This window comes from Aspergillus glaucus, assembly GCF_001890805.1.
Source record: "Aspergillus glaucus CBS 516.65 unplaced genomic scaffold ASPGLscaffold_6, whole genome shotgun sequence".
NCBI lineage: Eukaryota > Fungi > Ascomycota > Eurotiomycetes > Eurotiales > Aspergillaceae > Aspergillus > Aspergillus glaucus.
In genome coordinates, this window is record NW_019170458.1 from 299933 (window position 1) to 319606 (window position 19674).

At 49.8% G+C, this 19674-nt stretch overlaps 11 protein-coding genes across 11 annotated transcripts; 3 read left to right on the forward strand and 8 right to left on the reverse strand.

Annotated features, from left to right (window-relative positions):
* Positions 1-179: 179 nt before the first annotated feature.
* Positions 180-1420, reverse strand: ASPGLDRAFT_65133 (putative malic acid transport protein; the record flags this gene model as incomplete). Its single annotated transcript, XM_022548858.1, has 2 exons — positions 180-395; positions 449-1420. The coding sequence occupies 2 exons, from the start codon at positions 1418-1420 to the stop codon at positions 180-182; spliced, it is 1188 nt and encodes a 395-aa protein (XP_022402633.1).
* Positions 1421-1755: 335 nt separating this feature from the next.
* ASPGLDRAFT_44911 (putative LaeA-like methyltransferase) lies at positions 1756-3170 on the reverse strand. Its single transcript, XM_022546117.1, has 4 exons — positions 2979-3170; positions 2778-2888; positions 2437-2711; positions 1756-2383 (listed from the first exon to the last, which is right to left on the reverse strand). Exons 1-4 carry the CDS (start codon positions 3035-3037, stop codon positions 1941-1943), a joined length of 888 nt encoding a protein of 295 aa, XP_022402634.1. The 5' UTR covers positions 3038-3170; the 3' UTR covers positions 1756-1940.
* Positions 3171-3596: 426 nt separating this feature from the next.
* On the reverse strand, positions 3597-4636 carry ASPGLDRAFT_80852 (uncharacterized protein; the record flags this gene model as incomplete). Its single annotated transcript, XM_022550092.1, has 2 exons — positions 3597-4262; positions 4310-4636. 2 exons carry the CDS (start codon positions 4634-4636, stop codon positions 3597-3599), a joined length of 993 nt encoding a protein of 330 aa, XP_022402635.1.
* A 70-nt stretch (positions 4637-4706) lies between these two features.
* Positions 4707-5166, forward strand: ASPGLDRAFT_44913 (uncharacterized protein; the record flags this gene model as incomplete). The annotated part of the gene is made up of 1 exon (XM_022546118.1): positions 4707-5166. The coding sequence occupies exon 1, from the start codon at positions 4837-4839 to the stop codon at positions 5161-5163; it is 327 nt and encodes a 108-aa protein (XP_022402636.1). The 5' UTR covers positions 4707-4836.
* A 385-nt stretch (positions 5167-5551) lies between these two features.
* On the reverse strand, positions 5552-6436 carry ASPGLDRAFT_1294296 (uncharacterized protein). Its single transcript, XM_022540891.1, has 2 exons — positions 6309-6436; positions 5552-6243 (listed from the first exon to the last, which is right to left on the reverse strand). Exons 1-2 carry the CDS (start codon positions 6316-6318, stop codon positions 5654-5656), a joined length of 600 nt encoding a protein of 199 aa, XP_022402637.1. The 5' UTR covers positions 6319-6436; the 3' UTR covers positions 5552-5653.
* A 116-nt stretch (positions 6437-6552) lies between these two features.
* Positions 6553-7006, reverse strand: ASPGLDRAFT_44915 (uncharacterized protein). Its single transcript, XM_022546119.1, has 2 exons — positions 6718-7006; positions 6553-6644 (listed from the first exon to the last, which is right to left on the reverse strand). Exons 1-2 carry the CDS (start codon positions 6955-6957, stop codon positions 6609-6611), a joined length of 276 nt encoding a protein of 91 aa, XP_022402638.1. The 5' UTR covers positions 6958-7006; the 3' UTR covers positions 6553-6608.
* Positions 7007-7245: 239 nt separating this feature from the next.
* Positions 7246-8453, reverse strand: ASPGLDRAFT_56508 (uncharacterized protein; the record flags this gene model as incomplete). Its single annotated transcript, XM_022548200.1, has 5 exons — positions 7246-7550; positions 7641-7828; positions 7878-8147; positions 8195-8324; positions 8372-8453. The coding sequence occupies 5 exons, from the start codon at positions 8451-8453 to the stop codon at positions 7246-7248; spliced, it is 975 nt and encodes a 324-aa protein (XP_022402639.1).
* Positions 8454-9057: 604 nt separating this feature from the next.
* On the reverse strand, positions 9058-10511 carry ASPGLDRAFT_167730 (FluG family protein). Its single transcript, XM_022542649.1, has one exon. The coding sequence runs from the start codon at positions 10488-10490 to the stop codon at positions 9150-9152; it is 1341 nt and encodes a 446-aa protein (XP_022402640.1). The 5' UTR covers positions 10491-10511; the 3' UTR covers positions 9058-9149.
* Positions 10512-10952: 441 nt separating this feature from the next.
* Positions 10953-12308, forward strand: ASPGLDRAFT_56510 (FAD-dependent oxidoreductase; the record flags this gene model as incomplete). The annotated part of the gene is made up of 4 exons (XM_022548201.1): positions 10953-10991; positions 11045-11389; positions 11442-12024; positions 12076-12308. The coding sequence occupies 4 exons, from the start codon at positions 10953-10955 to the stop codon at positions 12306-12308; spliced, it is 1200 nt and encodes a 399-aa protein (XP_022402641.1).
* Positions 12309-12341: 33 nt separating this feature from the next.
* Positions 12342-15810, reverse strand: ASPGLDRAFT_1294348 (glutamine amidotransferase subunit DUG2). Its single transcript, XM_022540892.1, has 6 exons — positions 15488-15810; positions 15309-15434; positions 15126-15257; positions 14527-15075; positions 14289-14475; positions 12342-14232 (listed from the first exon to the last, which is right to left on the reverse strand). Exons 1-6 carry the CDS (start codon positions 15710-15712, stop codon positions 12386-12388), a joined length of 3066 nt encoding a protein of 1021 aa, XP_022402642.1. The 5' UTR covers positions 15713-15810; the 3' UTR covers positions 12342-12385.
* A 1993-nt stretch (positions 15811-17803) lies between these two features.
* Positions 17804-19383, forward strand: ASPGLDRAFT_65136 (uncharacterized protein; the record flags this gene model as incomplete). Its single annotated transcript, XM_022548859.1, has 2 exons — positions 17804-17860; positions 17914-19383. 2 exons carry the CDS (start codon positions 17804-17806, stop codon positions 19381-19383), a joined length of 1527 nt encoding a protein of 508 aa, XP_022402643.1.
* Between the last annotated feature and the right edge of the window lie 291 nt (positions 19384-19674).

The window sequence follows — 19674 nt, forward strand, 5'->3', positions numbered from 1 at the left end:
GAATGAGAGATAGATAGTCGTGTGGAAAACGTGATGCTGATGATGGATGCTGAAAGAAGAAGAGAAGAAGAGAGCAAAGGATAGCTATATCTCCAGGGAGTCATGCGACAAATGTGGTAGCAGTGAATAAGAGTAAGGAGCTCAAAGTTTATCTTCAGTGTAGCGTATCATTCTATATATCAAACCTCCTTATCACCAGTGTCGTCCCTATAAGCACTTTTCCTCCAACCATGCGCAAGACCCAAGACCCTTCCGGTAATAAGGCCCTTGATAGTGAAGATATGAAGTACAATGCAAATGACAAGTATCAAAATGAAAAGCACTGTAGACCACACTTTGAATGCTGGCGCATCCATAATCCTCCCCAGCTGTACAGCGCCATTTGTATAAACTCCCTGCGAAAAGATAAGCAACGCTGCATAAGCACGAAGAGTGAGAGATGACTTACCCACGGAAAAACCAACGCCCAAGCCGACATACTAAAATGCGACCCCCTGATCCCACCGGGCTGCGAGATAAATGTATGCACAATGCTGATAATCGCAAAACACCACCAAAATGTCCCATACCCCCAAGAAAGCAGGCCTGCGAGATGGCTCGCAAAGGCAACTGGTTGTGCAGCTTGAGCTGTCAAGAACGTGCCACGGTTGTATTCTGCAAAGGCGCCTCTGGAAACTGCCTGTCCGAGAACCTGGAATGCAAAACTACCTTGGCCAAATGGACCACAGAGGATCATATCCTGGTATATTTGTTCCAGCTTTGGAAAAGAGCGGTCGAAGAGACGAGTCGCGAATATCTCACTCAATCCGAGAGCCATTGGAAGTGCAAGACCGATTTCTAGGTATGAGACTATGATAACTGGGACTTGGAGACGCGGGCTAATTTGTCCGTATACGCAGATGACGCCTCCACCGGCAGCAGAAGTCAATGCGGAAATCAATGGGAGCAACACACCCGGTAAAATGGCCTTGACGCCCGGCGGTTGGACCTTGACAAAGACATACGGGATGGCCATGACCGCTACCACCGCCATACCCGTATCAATCCACCATAGCACGTACGAGACAATTCCCCACGCCTTTCCCCACGAATGAACCAGGACCAGTGTGGTCATTTGAATAATCAAGGTGAAGGTAATGGGGATACTAGCGATGCATGCGGTTTCAACGATACTTGTTCGCAGTACCCGGGCGACATGTCGAGGGTATAGGATGATGCGGAGGAGGTAGGCAAACAAGCAAAGCGCAAGCAAGGTAATGGTGTATATCCAGATTACCACGGAAATGACCTCGATTCCGCTAAATTGATAGTCCAATTGGTGAAGGATTAGAGCTATGATTCCGGTACCTTGCGGGGCCAGGAACCATTGAGTGGAAAAGTTCCATAAAGTGCGTGAGGCAGGGTGGGATGGTGGTCGCATTGTTTCTTGTTCATGGCTTTTGTCGACGCCGCTTTCGTGATGCTCTCTTGAGGATTGGGAGGAATCATGATCGTGATCCGTCATGTTGACTTTATATACCACCCGGATAAGGCATATCTCGCCGACCTCGGTAGTAGTGAGTGCTGACAAGAAAAGGCAATATCCACAGACTGCTCAGGTTGTTATTGCAAATAGTAAATACATATTGGATCATGTTTCGAGGAATGAGGTGGGAAACTGGTTAGAGAGCCCTGACGTAATGATATCTTGAATGCGGAACTGAATGGCCTTAACTGCCCAATTGGGAAATCACCATATGAGAATGTTGTTAATACTTCAGATTCATGAATATACCTGGTTGTGTTTATTTGGAAAGTTCGCTGAATGAGGAAGAACAATGGTGTTGACTTGTCGTTACATCGGAAGAGGTCACCACACACGACGCCGATTATGTCCCAATTATCATTATCAGATCCGCTCATGTATCGCGACAATAGCAGTATTAAAAAGACATTATTATTCACAGAACACTCTCCAATCGCTCCGGCTTCTTTCCAATAACCATGTCCATATTTAATCCCACAATTGCCTCAGCACACTCGCTCTCAAACTCAGCCATCAATTCCTTGGCCATTTCCTTACCAAAATCTTCCTCACTTGCCTTTCCAAGTCTTATCATCGCCATGGGCATCACCGATTGCAGTGCCCGAGTAAGCCAAGCACGGGACCGGTCCCGCAGATGCGGTCTTGTAGTACTACTGTATTCCACGATATGGAGGTTGCTAAAGCCGATGCATTTTGCTTCGCTCTTGATGTGTTCTGCGGGTTTTGTGTAGAGGTCAGATTTGTCCAAGGAACTGAGGAGAAGGCGACGGGCTTCGATGAGGCTTGGTGGTTGGGGGGATATATCGCTTTCGATGGAGTCCATGTCGGTTTCTTCCCATTGGAAGTAGCCACCGGGTTCTGCATGCTGTCAGTTACCAGCATTTTGAAGCAGGATGGTCATTGATCCATACTCAGGATGTCGAATATATTTTTTATGGCGAGCTCGTACTCGCCCTTCCTCAGAGCACCAATCAATAATCGCACATGCACGAAATCATACCGCCCATGATGTTCCGATGAAAAAGGCTCGAGACAGTTCTGCAGGGATAAGGAGATTTCTGCGTTGGTTTGCGTAGGGAGGGGCTGGAACTGGGCTGATGAAATATCAAAGCCGTGAAGGTAGTATGGACTCGAAGGATTGCGATTCCACATGCCTAACACGGTGGCCGCATCTCGAAGCCAGATTCTGTATACATCTCACTCATTACTTTCCCTGATCATCAATTTTATCAGCGCTGAGTGATGTACATACCCCGTGCCGGTTGCAATATCCGCGACGCTCTGAATGTTCGATTTAGGAATAGACGGATGGATCAGGTTGTTTCCGTAGACTTCGAGTAGGAAGTCATGTTGGCAGTTGAGACTACAGCCCCAACATGTTAGTTCTTGATCGATGTCTGGTTCAAGTGGTCCCTAACGGTGCGAGGGATCTTCAACGGAGACAAATGCATACCGCGCGGATTCCTCAGCGTCTCGATTGAGAATGTAAATCTCTGGCTGAATCTCACCCATTGTATGTATTAGCATTCAATATTCAAAGAAATCACAGAGTTGAAAGATTCAATTGAAGCAATTAATAGAGAACCATTCAGTCCGGCAGCAAGCTGCAGACCGAAAAAGAGGGGAATCTACATTTATAGCAGACCCCCCTCTGTCATGAAATCCTTCACCATGACTCTGCAGAAACTCGGCTACTCGGTATTCCCCCCTATAGCTATTTTTCCCCTGTCAAACGGATCATCAGATTACTTGGCCGTCTGTGCTGAACCCGATAGGGCAACCTGCAGCGTACTTTTGAATTGCCGGTGAAGGTCTCTTTGCTGATTGGAAAGGCAAGAATGCCGGAAATTAAACCTGTTAGGCGGATTTAGGAGAAGATTCGCCGCCGTTGTCGGGCATTTTGTCCCTTTTTCCTTTTTGGGTATAGCTGGTTGGAGCGTGCATAATTCGACCGTTTTTATTTTTTAATTTTTTTTATGCACAGTGCGTACGGGGTATGCATTATGCAGCAGACCATTTCTGCAGAAACGCCGAGTCGGGACAACATGTTCCGGTAGACTGGATTTTCAGTTCAGTCGTTCTCCGTCGAGTATAAGTCACTCCATATTTCGATTGTCTCGACGTCGATCTCCGTGGTACCGTTTCCCCTCCATGCAGTCGCTGTATACGCCGGATCCTTCTGCTCAGTGTTCCTTGTAAAAGTAGTCTCTTTCAACCCCTTTTGAAATACCAAAGCCGCACCATTGTCTTTCTCTCCAAAGCAGAGCTCATCGCTAGTTACCGACCAGCCAGGTCGATTGATATTGCCCCAGGAAACATCATGTACGGGGCTCAGTTCAAGAAGAAGACAGGAGAAGAGCTCAGGCCAGTGGTCATGTTGCTCTTGAATCTCATATCCGTCCTTGGAAGGGATAGGGATGAAAGCCCCAAAGAGAGCCTCTTCGCAGGTGTGTATGATCTTCCCGGAGATGAGGAGGACAGCTGCATCATCAAGGGAAGTGATGTTGTCAGCAATAGTGGGCACTTCGACTGGATCGGTTTCCGGGTAGTAGCGGTGGAGTTGCCGAAAGCCTTCCCAATAAATATTCTCCCGAATGATGAGGCACAGTTGCATGATAATGGGGAATGTTAAGAAAGTTGCTACAGGTTGAGGTACGAGATCCTCAAGATAGTAATCGGAGTCTAGTCGACCAGTAAAAATTGACAGAATTTGCGACAAGGACGTGAAGAGGAAGGGCTGTAATGGTTATTAGGAGTGCATTCGAAGGGCGAGGATGTACATACTGTTCCCCTCGCAGCATCATCGAACATCGGCCAAGTGATACCGACATCAGGATTCCGATGAAATGCCTTCACAATACAGCTTGTCACCTTGTCGAGATCTGGAAACTCCTCAATATCAAGACTGTTGAACGGCCCGAACTGCGCGACGAGAAGCAGCTTAGCCAGCGCATGCAATCTCTCCGACGAAATCGTCAATTCATGGAGACAAAAGCCACCTCCCTGGTACTTCCTAGCCAATGGTCGAAAACAGTCACGGCGCACATTACCATAAATACAATCGATATCAGGTTGATGACTGAACAATGTATCCACCGCATCATGAAACATTTCATCGCCCTCCTCATCGCAATTAATAGGTTTCAATTCAGATTCGAAAGCCTGCCAAGGGGGGAACTCGACGGCTCTGCGTGCTGCCTGTTACGTCCAGTTTTCCGAATCAAACGGCAGCTTCTTGCCGTCTTCTGTTGTCTAGGGATGCAGCAAAAATTTCAAGGCGCTCAGAGGTATGGGATTAGGCCATAGCATTTATGCAACATCAATGTGTTCTGTTGTCAAATTCAGGTGGTTCAAGCGAACGATTTAGCTCACATTGCACGGGTGATGATGGAGCTGAGATATCACAAGTGTTGAATACAGCCATGTTCTCCTCCACTGTACAAACCAGGCAGGACCCCGGATGCGCCATCTTACGCAGGGTCAAGGCGGGGGCTGGATTACCGGGCCTACCTAACACGGCCAGACTTATACCGAAGGCAGTGCGATTCATGCTCGAGATGGGCCTTCTAAGCCAGTTTCAGACTCTACCAACCACATACCAAGTCACAGCAACGGACAAGAAGCAGCCGGCAGCATAGCGCAGCCAGGGTTAGGCGCTTGCAGAAGCAGAGACGGAAAACGAGACAGCATCCAACAAGTCCATGGATCTTCATGGTCACAGGAACAGCAGTACGAAACCAGCAATACGAGACATACAACAGATCAGGATATGTGTAGAAAAGCCACGATGTACATAGCGATTACCATTATGGCGGCTTACCCGGCCGCCCGCAGGACCTGCCGCCGCTCGGCCTACAAGGCTGACAGATGCGTGTATGAACAATAATAATAATCCACGGATTTTACGGATGCTGCCGCAGCCTAGATACACACACTACTACTACTACTACTACTACTACTACTACTACTACTACTACTACTACTACTACTGCTACTACTGCTACTACTGAGATAACGCCTGAGTAAGGAATGTTAAGTAAGTATTTCCGTGGATCGATTGGAGCGGCCAAATTATCAGACGGCTTCAGCCATATACAGAAGTCAACACTTTTTTTTTTTCTTTTTTTTTTAATCCCAAACAGGGAGTTTCAATGTGTGTGCCACCTGCTCTAAAGCTAGATGCTCATCCTGTTTCTGTCTCTCCCACAAATCCTCACATTCCTGTTTGTTCATAAACTTGAATGGCTTAGCAAATGCTCCCCATTCCTCCAACCGCTCATGGTCCCATAGAACATACGCCCACTCTCTGGCGGGGCCCTGTGGCAGACCAAATTCAAACGCGGAACTGTCCTGATCGGCAAGGGCCCATCGCCAGACCTTCTCGGGTCCGGTGTCGGGCTCTTCTGCGTACCATGGCCGACGCACCAGTTCCGCCTCGTCATCTGTGTTCATTTGATTCAGGGTAATGGAGATGTCGTCATACTCATGGGCTTCACGCATGATGTTGGACATAAACGAAAAATGCGATTGTTGGTTATGGGAGCCTGTGAGGACCGCACGCCGTTTCTCAAAGGTGTTGGCGTCGAAGAATCGCTTGATATGTTCCAGACCACGCGAGAGATGATACTGCTGGACAAAAGAGTCCAAACCCGGACTGGTCTCAGAGGCCATGAAGAATGAAACCCAGGACGAGTCGGTTTCGGCCACTTCTTTGAATGCTGATCCGATACGTTTAATGTTGTTGCTCATTCGACTCTGTCCCAACTGAATAGGCTTTACTTACCCGGTTTCATGACTCTTAGCAGATAGTCATGGATTCAGGCTAGCTGTTCGTTTTCCCAAGCAGAAAACTGCGCAAAGTAGGCTTCATACCTGTCATCGGGGTGGTCGTACGGGCAATTATTAGGATCCCGGAACAAATGGGAATAGATCTGAAATCTGTAAAAGTTAATGAAGAAGTGTCTCCGCTCTGTCTGGGAGAGTGGACGAGCTTGTGCCTCTTCAAGTTGCGACCCGGCCGTTCTGCGCAGAGGGTTGTTCGCAGCCAGTATCGGAGCCGTCATATCCTCGATCCACGCGTCGATCAACACATGAAAGCGCACCAGCCGCGCCGCCTGGGCTAGGGAACAGGTAAGATCAGACAAAAAAGGTTCTTCTGAGCGCTGGACGTAAAGCTCGAGAAACCCATCTACCTCTGTCTCAGTCCAGCTGGTCTTGAGTGCGGCTCTATCTGCCGCCAAAGCATCGTGAAGCAGGCTCCTGTCAAGCTGGTGGAGCAATACGCTCTTGACGACTAGCAAGTCACGAGATGCGGCGTACAAAAACGGCGCGGCCAGGAGCGCAGAACGCAGTGACTGGATATCAGGCAGCCAGCACAGAATGGCCTGGAGCAGCTCTATGGGCAGTTTTTCCAGAAAGCTTGTGGCACCCATTTCGTGGAAGATGGTCGTGTAGTAGCAGAAGGTCTGTGGTATTTCAAAGGGAGGACGGACATCCCTTTTCAGGTTGGGTCTTGAGCCTTGGGACATAATTCGGCTGCCCCAGGCGGATAAGCAGATATGAAGTGGGAATTCGGGGAATCGGAGGTATCGATGGTCCGCAAATAGACGAGGTCTTACATGCAGGAAACTGATAAAAATGAGAGAGTGCAGTTTATTCTCGTATACGACCTTATATTATTATGGTCTCAATTTAAACAAATACTTATTTTGAGTGATATTTTAATTAATGCTCTTCTTTATTTCCGAGAATTCTATGTAAATAACTTTACGGATAGGCTTGTTGACATTGAGACGCCAGTATTTCGGCTTCCCACTATTTGGAGCAAAGGCATCAATAAGAGTCCTGAAGAGAAGGTGGGCAATCCCAGAATTGGTGGCAGCAGCTGTTATAGCTGATATGGCCTGGCCAGGTGCTTTCCTAGGATCGGTAAGTGCTTGGTTGGAGCCAATGCCAGTACCGATGCTGAGGAAGCAGTTGGCCTCTACGGCCCATGCCATAGATGCTAAATACTTTTGTCCATAGCCTGAAGGGGTCAGCGGTATATCTTAGCTAGGAACGGGGGGGGGGGGGGGGGGTTGTTCTCACCATCCGAGAGGATTATTGGCACTCAAACCTCCATCAACCAATTCGTAGTCACCCACTTTCACAGAAGAGAAATATGCGGGGCCAGCAGATGTTGCACGAGCAGCTTGCCAAAGCTTGACATTGCTGAGGCCCCGAGAATCATGAGGATGTTTGTAGGAACGCAGGAAAACCGGGCCATGATTGTTGAGTGCGTCTCTCCGGGTAGCCACAACGAATCTAAAATATATTAGCTTGATGTAAATCAACGAGAGGATAGGAATCATACAATTTGCAGCCCGGATTGCCCTCCCCCTCAAGTAGTTTTGCATTTTCATTTCCGAGTTGGCTCTTTACGAGTTTCTTGGTTTCCGTTTCGAGGGGCTCATCGTCGTAGATTTGGCCACTCCAAATGAAGCTCGCTTTCTTGGTAATCCAATCCATAATCGATCCCAGAGTTCCTGAACGTTTTTTGAAGACTATGTCTATCAATTTTTGGTACTTCGTAATGCAATCTTTAACGTCCATTTGAAGGCGACCAAGCATAATGGCGATCAAGCTGAAGAAGTTAGTAGAATTCGCGAACAAATACCATGCAATACGTACCCTCCAGTACTGGTACCTCCAATAATATTAAAGATTTTACATGGCTTTTTCCTTTCTCCCAACCTTTCTTCCAACTTGTCAAAAATTTTCCAGGGGATAAAAGAAGACAGTCCACGAACACCACCCCCGTCTACTCTCATCAGCAGCAATCATCATTGACAGCAAAGAAGATCATACCCATAGCGAGAACACACAAGGGATGAGTACGACCGTAATCGTAATAATCAGCCCTGAAAGCACCGAGAGACACCCATGGCATGGAATTGCCAGAAGGTGCAGCAGAGTTGCATGCATCGGTTACAGTGGCTATACCCACTACAATAGAAGCTATAGGCCCATCTATTTATTTGCTTACCGAAACTTCAAGCCTCGAAAGAATTCACAGGAAACAAGAACTTGTTGCGAGAGAGGAATGCATATTCTTCAAATTCAACATGCCCACAAATCCGGAGCCGTCTTTCATTCCTGTTCTCGATGACAATCTATGATATCCCGCGTGCATCTCTTCCAAGGCTCAAGGATATGCCAACTAGTGGCCGAAATTTTTATCAGAAGACTTCTACTAGTCATGACTGACAAGTGCAACTGTTGGCATATTGGCAGAGTGGCGTCATTACAGAATTGAGAGAGTATGTCTCAGCCGCTTTCCACATGGGGTTGATTACGGTTAGTCCAGCTTAGGTCAATAAAGAAGTTACTCGGGCGTCAATTGAGCCATGCTCACACCATTTATCTTTATTCGGGGATATAATATACCATGGATCAAAGTTTGTCTCCTTCTCGGGCTTGGAGACGTAACTGGGAGTGTTTCCAGGGCTATCTTGTCCGGGAAAGATTACGTGCGTTATGTGGATAGAGAGATTGGAATATGATACATTAGTCTCGTTTTCGAATGATATAAGCAGTGACACCATAGGGCTCTCATGCAGTTTGACATTCGGACGAGGTCATGTCTCTAATACCTAGAAATCAACCACGCTCGTCGCTCATCAGGCTCCATCTTCTGCAATATCTCTGCCTCTTCCCGCTTGACAGCAATATAAGTCCGTACCATAGCCATAGGATGATCTCCAATGACATTAGGCGTATACTGGTCCAAAATCGGATCGATTTCCAAAGCCTTGAGGCTCCCCTGTAAGGTCTTGGGAAGTAGCATGAGGTCATCTCTCTTGGTCGGTGGGAGCTTCGCTGGCGCAGTCTCGACTTGTCCGGCAACCAAGGACATCTGTCTCTCAATGCCATATTCCCCGGCCTTCAGCATAGCACAGAAAACGAGGTATGGATTAGCCAATCTGTCTATCATTCTGAGCTCGAGATGGTTCTCTTCAATGAGGCACAGAGGGGTTTCTTTGTTGTCCAGTCCCCAGCAGGCGTACTCGCCGCCACTCCAGATTCCCGGCTTGACTCTCTCGTAGCTGACTTCCTGTGGAAGGGAGAACGCCATTATGGCGAGAATATGTTGCAGCACGCCAGCCATGAAGTGTTGGAACTTCTTTATATAATGGGTGTCGCGTCTAGGTTCTTGTCCCTTCCATGGGTCATACAAGGACATGTGAACGTGCACCCCAGTGCCAGGGTGGTCAGGCCAAAGACGCGGGTGCCACGTCGCATGTACATCAAACAAACGAGCCACAATCCTGGTTGTGTCTCGAGCCTTGAGAAGTGCGTCGATAGCTGGGAGGGGCCAATCAGGCGAAAGCACAAATTCCCATTGTCCCGGAGCAGCCTCGGCATGGACATGCTCAACAGCGACACCAACCATTTCCAACGCACTCATGCAGCCCTCGATGAGGTTCAAATGCACAGAATCCTCTTGGGTAATACCGGACCACTGATGATTCCTGCTTATCGGGGTATATGTAACTGTATCTGGCTCGCGTTTCATAAAGACCACCTCCACTTCGAATCCGATATAAGGAACAAGACCGGTCGAACTCTGAAACTTCGAGCAAAGGTGTCGAGTCAGTGAACGCGCGCATCTCTCGATAGGTTGTCCGTTCTTGCTATCAACGCAGTCACACTGGATGACCACACGAGTTCCCTCGGAGTGTGCCTGGCAATAGGCCGTGTCGAGGTCTGGAAGAAGACTGAACGACCCAGCTGCCAATTCCTCGTCTACCAGACAGTCACCTGGAGCTAGGAGAAAGGCTTCGTTGGCGATAGATAAACGTCGACCATTCCCGACCATCTGGGTGAACTTGGCCACGGGCACGATCCGGGTATATGTGTTGGTCGTGTAGGGTAGGAACTGGAGCCAAACGAACTTGACGTTGTGATTCTTGCTGAGGAACCTCATCCATTTCGAGACGGAAGGTTCCTTGTCGTTATCTTGTTAGCATACAGATATGGATGAGAGATGGGCGGAAACAAACCTGGAGTAGCCACGGATTCCTATAGACGGGCTGAGTAGCCACCTTGAGCTGTTATACTTGCTCGCGCCGGGCTTATGCATGTATAACAGTATAACTACAGTATAACTAACTCTGCGCGTTTGATCGATTGAGAGAGTATACAAGTATGGAAGGAACCTATGTCACATGACCTGATACAGGGATTAGCCCTGTCAGCCAAAAGCGGCAAGAGAGGCTTGGCCGTTTGCTACAGGTGCAAACCCCTTCATCTTCTCTTCCTCTCTCATGGGCTTCGCTCCAACAGAGAACCCACAATTCCTGCTCTTCTGCTATCGATTTTGTCTCCTCAAATTCCCTGAGTATCCCCTTTCCAAATATCCAGGAACCAACCCAAGATTCAGCGCAAAATGTCTACCCAACTCAATCCCCACAAGCGGATCCTAATCGTACGCCATCCCCATATCCACCTTCTCAAGCTCCACCAAACTAACACCCCCAGATCGGCGCCGGCATCGGCGGCCTAACCCTCGCCCAATCCCTCAACCTCCACTCAATCCCCTATGCAATCTACGAGCGCGAATCCTCCGCCTCCGTCAGAAAACAAGGCTGGGGCCTCACAATCCAATGGTCCCTCGAGGCCATGGCAACGCATTTCCTCCCCGAGACATTTGATCGACTTTGTCAGGCGCAGATTGATCGCGAGACGGGGCTGGATGGGACGAGGAGGGTGCCGTGGGTTAATGGGGAATCGGGGGTGGTTGAGGGGAGGAGGCCTGCTAGTCGGAAGTTTCGGTTTCGGAGGAGTGGGATTCGGGAGGCGTTGATTGGGGGGGTTGATGTGCAGGTGGGTTTTTAGGACTCGGGTCGGGCCGGTGGAGATGTGCTAACTGAAGTAGTGGGATAAACAACTTGTCGATGTCAGGCGAACCGAGGATGGAGTTCAGGTTGAATTCTCGGATGGTACAACGGCTACCGGTGATATTCTAGTCGGGGCAGACGGTGCCATGTCAGCTGTCCGCAAAGTCCTAGCTCCGACTACGTACCCAGCCCAGAACCTTCCTATCAACGCCGTGGCGACAGGCCTCCCTGTCACTGAAGATCAGTATAAGCGGATCAAGGAGACCATCGATCCTCTATACTTCCTCGCTACGCACCCAGAAACGAATACTTGTCTTTTCTGGTCACTACAAAATACTCCTAAGCAACCAGGCGACTCATACACAGCACAGATGTTTCTATCATGGCTCAAGTCCGACAAGGACAATGCCCACGACGAAGAATTACTCAAGACATCCCGGCGCGAAGTGTTTATGAAGCGGGGGAAATCGTTCTTCGGGCCCGTGGGCGAAATGGCCGCATCGCTTCCTGAGGATGCGCAGGTCGCTGTTGTTGGTATGATGGATTGGCCGTACGTTGAGTGGGATACTTGGGGTGGGCAGTGTACGTTGATTGGGGATGCTGCGCATTGCATGACTCCTTGTAAGTTTTCTTTCCCCTGCTGTGATATGGTGGTGGTGCTGATATATATAGTCCGCGGCGAGGGCGTGAACCACGCGATTGTCGATGCTTGCTATCTGGCTGATAAGCTGAAACTGGCAGTTGGCGGAAAGATCTCGGCGAAGGATGCCATAGAACAGTACGAAGAGGAAATGCGACCGAGAGGACTCGAAGCCGTGCAGAATAACAGACAGGCTGGATTTGAGGCACATTCCTACACCACCCTCGCCAAGGGAGGTAGTTCTACATTCTTAGAACTAAAGTAAACACAAACAAACATCCCATACTTGATTCATTGCATAACAGACATAAATCAATACCTAAAAAATAGAAAATAGAAAAACTACTCCCTTGCCTTCTCCGGCAACCTCCCAAACACATATCTCAAAATCTCCCGACTCTTATACAAATTCTCCACCCTCAACCGCTCATTATCCAAATGCGCATTATCACTAGCCTGCCCACACGGCAAATTCGCCGCCGGCGCAGAAAACTCCTTCTCCAGGAACCGAATCGTAGGAATAGACCCTCCTTCACGGATGTAGATTGGTCGAACGCCAGTTCGCGAGGGAGAATCTAGTTTTTCACCAGTCTGCGGGTGTGACGGGCGTGGTTCGGTGGGCGGTTCCCGGGAAAGATGGGTCGATCCTTCGTCAATTGTTTTTGAGGTGTCGGGATCTGGCGTGTCGGTGCCTGAGGAAGAGGAGGATGTTGCGTTGCCGGTTCCAGTTCCAGTTCCCGTTCCGGTCGACTTGCTGGTTAATGTCGAGGACGTCGGAACTGTCGTTCCAACAGCTGAGCCCTTGCGAGTTGCATTCTTCCTAGCTGAGGAGCTTGTCGTCGACATGATGATCCTGTCGATATGCGATGCCAGACTATCCGATGAGTCCTTTCGGAGGAGTTCAGGCCTTGATGCAGCTGCCGCATTATCCCCACCTGTCACCCCCGCAGCGGGCGCTGGTGTCGCTGGTCCAGGTGACAGTGACAGTGACAGTGACGGGGACGAAGCGATAGGCGGATAGTGATGCTTGGTAGCATGCGTATCCGGCGTCCACGCAGTGGTAATCGCATCCGCGAGCGTTTCAAAAATCTCGTTGTCGGGATCTCCAAGCCAAGCATCTGATTTACCAGTGATCTCGACTGTAAGTTCGTTTCCTGATTCGAGATTATCGAATTGTTCCTGTGCAAACGCTGTAAGGTTCGCCGCGACTTCATTTGCGTCTTGGTTTGGTACGATGCGGATGGATAGAGAGGCCTTTGCTTTTCTGGAGATCGTCGTTGTAGCTGATTTACTGGACCCGGGCACTTCGATGGAGTGGATTGTAAGCGATGGTTCGCGCCAGCGGTGCATGAGCGAGGTAACCAGGGCTTCTGGGTCTGCGATCTCCGGGTGTCGCGGGAGGAGGATGTCAGCGATAGCCGCGTAGCGGTGTTTTTCGGCCTGTGTAGGCGGGAGAACGGGGTCATAGAAATTAGGCAGAGTTATGCGACCTTTCGGGGCAATGAGGGTGTTAACCAGCATCGAGAGGTCCTTGAGCGGTTCGTCGAGGAGGGCGCTACCGTCGATTCCGCTGTGGAGGTCTGGATGATCGGATGTGACGATTAAGTTTGCGTGGACGACGCCGCGCTGGCCGTATGTCAGGCATGGGTTTGAATCATCGAGCCAGTAGCTGTTTGCTAGGAGAATCCAGTTTACAGGTCCGATCTGGTCTTTGTGCTGGCGGACTGTATCGTGGAAGTTCTGGGAGCCGGATTCCTCTTCTCCTTCGATGAGGAAGACGACGTTGCAGCGGAGGTCCTTTGTACGTGCTAGATCGGCTGCTGCGTAGAGGGCTGCTAGGATTGGTCCTTTGTTGTCTGAGACGCCGCGGCCGTAGAGGAAGCCATTTATGGAGGTTAGTTGGTAAGGGTCTGTTTTCCATTTTGGGCGGTTGGTGTCTGCGCCGACAACGTCGTAGTGGCCGTAAAATAAAACTGTTTTGTCGGTTTTGTGCGGGGAGGTTGCGTTGAAGCGCGCGTGGACTATGGGGTTGGTGTCGTCGCCTGTGGTTAGGAGTTTGGTTTTTGCGCCGAGGTAGTTGCAGTGGCGGCGGAGGAAGGCTGCGCCTTGGTTGCATTCGCCGTTGAATTTGGGGCTGGCGGAGATGGTTTTGAAGGCGACGAATTTGGCCAGGGCGTTTACGAGTTCGTCTGCGTTATTAGTACATCATTTTGCTTGCACGGAGCGGGGGGAGGGGGAGGGGTACCATTGCTGATTGGGGGCACTTCGTCTTGGTTCATGGAGAATTCTGTTAGGTCCCAGATACCAACGGTGTTGTCGTTTCCTCCGGTAGCGTAGATACGGCGGTCTTTGAAGTGGCCTGCGGCTGAGGCGAGCATGGTTCCTTCGTGGGCGACCCAGCTGCCGACCTCTTCGAAGCGGGAGTTGAATTTCTGTTCTGTCAGCGATTGTCCTGGGCTTGAGACATTTGAGGGGCGGCCTACCTTCACAATACCGTTCGAGTCACCGCAGACGGCAATCCCCCGGATAATATCCACAGCCCATAGATCACCAGTATGTCTGGTAATGCGCTTCACCAGTTGATGCGAATCCAAGTTCCAGATATTCAACGCTCCACCAGCCAACCCACAGTACAAGAACGAGCCATCAACGGCGATGGAGAGAACAGGATCACCATTCTGTAGCTTCGCCATCTGCGTCGGCGCAGTATTGCCATCATCACCTAACCGCCACAACTTGACCACGCCATCACCAGCACCGGATAAGAGCACTTCTTCCGTAGGCGCAGATTCAATCAAGCCCCGGACTAGAAGCACCGCATTCACATAGCCATGGTGCGAAAACAGCCGATGATGATCCCGTTTGAACGTTAGAACTTGCCCGCCCTGCGCGCTGCCATCTGAACTAGAGTCAGGGCGTGGAGCGCGGGTGCCATCTGGACCACGAGAGTCAAAGAACCGATGCGTCCGGCGAGATAGATGAGCTGCTGATGTTTGAGTTGCAGCTGCATCGGTTTTGGAGAGGTCGCACCACTGCTAGCGTTAATTGAAGAGATCGTCGGATTTGGTAAGAAGTGACGCACCTGAATGCTGGTGTTTTGACCACCACAGTAAATGGTCTTGAGAGTGGAGGAGTAGGCGACGGCAAAGATATCGCCTACGTCATGGTGGGAGTAGACGGAGTAGAGACGATCGAATGTCCTTGTTGACCAGACCTGGACCTGTTATCTCTCCTGTTTTCCTTGATTTGCAGTAGATGCACTCACATTGACGACGGAATCGCCACCACTGGAAAACAGCAGATCGCCATCTTCCGATAGATACAGCCCTAATACGCTTTCCTTGTGCGCATGGACCGAAAGTACGAGATCATATGTCTCAAGCGACCACGCCTACCCACTGTTAATTGCTACCACACAACCGACATCGGGTGGATAATACGTACCACAATGTCACCACCCTGCAGCCCAGCGAACACACACTCCTCATCCAGAACCAATGCCAACACGGAGCGACTGGCCTGAACACGATGGCCAATTCCGCATTCCAGCGAATTCAGCTCGTTGTCAGCATCGTGGAGGCGCTGAGTCACGAGACGAGGATCGGATTCCCAGGCCTTGGTCTGGTCGTCGATTTCGGAGGTGCTGTCGGACTCGACTGTGTTGTCCATTGCTGATAAAATCTCAGCTGTGTTCTTTTCTTATTTATAAAGAAGGATTATTTCCTAGATCCGGGAAATGGTCCTGTTGGTCGGTTGAATGTCCGATGATGATGCAGTGCAAATTTACTCCGTATTGTGGGCGGAGCTGAATCCGGTCGGACCACGTAGAGAACAAGTCAATTATCGTATGTTGTTCATGTATCCAACTAATTCTGTACCTCGCTTCTTTTCTTTTCTTCTTTTCTCGTGGCGTTGACAAGGCGATGTCGAGGTGAGTCTCGTGACCAGACTGGAGAAATTCGGCTGTGGCGGTGCGATACGTGGATAACAGAAACAAACAGAAGAAAGCGACTCACCACTGTTGAAGCTGCTTTTGCTGTTGTTTCTTTTGAGATTCCAGCAGAACCCAGGTACTTCCGAGGGGAGGTATCTGTCTGGCTTAGTTTCTGTACAATGCGACCGATATTACTGGCAGTAATGGCGCATACTGACCTCGGTTCCCACGATAATCGAGCCAAAGGCATACTGGGTTTAAGGGTGGCCATGGTTAATTTAAGGCTATGGTACCAAGGGCTTGGTTCAGTCGATCGAGTCAATAAAAAAGAAAAGAGACAGTTATGCCATTCAGCTTCAGAATGGTGAAATCCCGAGGGAGTAACGCAGTGACCGTAGAGCACGTAGGCGCTCAAAGCAGGGAATAAGGGATGTTGACTGGATATTGACTGCAAGTATCCTAAGTATCCCTTGGTATGTGTGTCTATATGAGAGATCCAACTCGGGCATCAACATGGAAGGATCTCAGTCTGGGCTGGACTGAAGACCGAGGATTGATCAATCGTTGAAACACATCGACCGCACTCAGGCACATTATCTGGCAAGAGCCAGCGAATGAGGTTGTTCGTGGTCTGCATGAAGCTGTATGATACTGTTATCTGAGCATGTACAGAGTAGTGAAGCTGAGCTGTAGCTCATTTGGCAGCATATAAATAGAACAACCTTCTCATGAGATCATACGAGGCTATTCTATGAGGATAGTACATATGAGTAGTTACTCTATATGGAGTATCAAGTGTTGACAGAATAATACATAGTGGGATGTAATGTAATACGGTAAGGTGCGCCACACACGAGCCACAGTGACGGTGACTGTCCAGCCAATCAAATCACATTGCATCACCGCCAGTCCAGAAGCGGTAATCAACTCGCTTCACTTTGGCCCCAATAGAAATCCATAACACGATGATTCACAAGTACTGAGTGCTAGTACTGTGTACCTGAGCACTATTCTAGTAAAGTAAAATAATCTACCCAACTGCCTCACTCAGGAAAATCCGTCAATCACACCGCGACAACAACACCGCAGCGCTCCACGATCTCCTGTTCGTCCAATGTCGCTGTCCACTCATGTCCGCATAGCATCAACTCCACCGGAGAATTCCAGTTTCGTCGAGTTGCTCCCCTCGCTTTGTGTGGGCGATTCGATGCTGTTTCTAATTCAAAGGATGAATTCTCGACACCCAACCAACTCTATATGCCCCCGCAGTGCTGTTCTGCTCGTGGACCCCTCCTATTAAAACCGCAATTATTCCTCCTGCCTCCCTGCTCTTAATTCCCTTAATTATTATTCTATATTATTCTTGATTATTATCTCTCATCTTACATCCGTCAAGACTCTTCGTGGCTTTATTCCACCGAGTCCAACGGTCTCGCCTCATACGGAGTACATACAAGTACCCGGAGTCTGAATCTATAACAACACCGGCTGAACAACAGGCACCATTATTTCTCTTGCCATCGGTTATTGTGGACATCATATATATATACCCCGGGACACTGACTCGTGTGTCCTTCGACTCTTTTCCAATCCGACTTCCACGCTAGACTCGCATCCGCCGGGACTTTGCATCCATCTCCACCGTGACTGGATCTATACACACCGCTTCGTCGCGTTGCTCCTGTCGATCCGGCCTTTTTCGTTTCTTTTTATACGCCATTTTTTTCGTGCTTCTCAAATAACCATTCTTCAAACAAATCTTCATTCAGCAATCAGCTATCAGCGATCACCGGTCGCCGTGTTGCGATATCCAACATACATACATCATGCCTTTTGGCGAGACAGTGGCCGTGATTGACAAGTCCGGCAAGGTCGTCAATACTGTGAGTCATCTGCTTTCTTCTACAGTCTCTTGCATAAAGTCTAACTGGTACAGAGCAAACAAGTCTTTGGCATCTTCAATAATGCCAGAAATGCCTACCGCGAACGCAAGTCGCAGTTCCAATACGAGCGCAATGCAAAAGTCGCCGAGCGACAAGCCATGAAGGCCATGGAAAACTTCAGCTTCGATGACGGGCAGTCTGTCGCATCCTCTCGACGAAGTGGACGATCAAGGTCGGTTGCACGACGCCCTTCCGGTCGCAGTCAACATCCGCGTCGCGCCTCTTCCCGCGCCCCTTCGCACTATAGCGATGAGGAGTCCGTGTACGCTCCACCACCCGCCGCCCTCCCGCGCCGCCACACCCAGCCCATCATGAATACCCGGGATGTGCCGCAACAACGCCCACCAACCGGCCGCACCATGAGCGATGCAGATGTCGATATGGACCTCGCGTACGGCGACTACAATCCTGAGGCCATGGTACCACGGAACCCCGGTCCGCCCGGAGCCGTTCCGGCCAATAACATGCAGCTGCAGAAGATCGAGGACCCTGAACTGAATAGCCTGGTGAACCGTGCGCAGATATTACTGGAAGAAGCGGAATGCTTGCATTACAGTGCGACGACGGCAATGTCTCAATTGCAGCAGCATCCAGATGCGATGGCCGCCGTCGCCCTGACTCTGGCGGAGATTAGCAATCTCATCGGTAAAATGGCCCCGGCGGCCATCTCGATGCTCAAGACATCTGCACCAGCTGTTTGGGCTCTCCTCGCCAGTCCCCAGTTCCTAATTGCCGCCGGTGTCGGAATTGGCGCTACGATCGTCATGTTTGGCAGCTACAAGATCATCAAGCAGATCGGAGGCGGAGGCTCAACCGAAAACAAGCCCAAGGCCGTCGAGGAGCCCGAAAGGCCCGAAGAATTGATGGAGATCAACACAGAGTGTCTCAGTCAAGTCGAGATGTGGCGTCGCGGTGTTGCCGACGTCGAAGCCAAGAGCACCGGCACCAAGGTCGACGGCGAATTCATCACGCACACCGCAGCGACCATGTCCGGTATCGACGTAAACAACGCGCGCAACACGCGGGATCCTCGATTCAAATTCGACGATGATGCCGCGACGGTTTCATCGCGTCGCACTGGTCGCTCGCGCAGTGTGCACACGCCTCGCCGGGAGAGCAAGTCGAAACCACCCACTACTTCCATCTTCTCGAAGATGCGGTCTTCGTCCAAGCCTCCTCCTCCGGCCAAGTCTCCTTCAAAGGCCCCTCCGCCAAAGGCCCCGTCCAAGGTCCCTACTACCCCGATGAAGACTCCCTCCAAGGCACCTTCTCCATCGAAGACGCCTTCCAAGACTCCATCCAAGGCCCCTCCGCCGTCAACTCCGTCAAAGACTCCATCCAAGCCCGCATTCACGCGGAGTTACTCAAAGCACGATGGTCTATCGGAGCGGGATTCCAAACAGGCCAAAGACACGCCTAAGCGGTCGAGCAAGTTGCGACTCATGTTTACCTCGTCTTCTTGATTTCTTTGCCTTCTTTTATTTACGATATTTCCTTTGTTTTCCAGACTGATATACACACTACTATCCCCATGCCTGTATATAGATACCAGATTTTGATTGATTACTGATGATTGATGCATTGATATGGCGAATGATTTGAGATCATGAGGACTGCTTCTGCTTTTTATGTGAATTTGACGGTTCCAGACCAAACACAACTACGATACTTATGCATGTTCTGTCGAGATACTACAACAACAACAACAACATATCTACTTAGCATAGATTGGCGTTTAATGAATTTACATACTA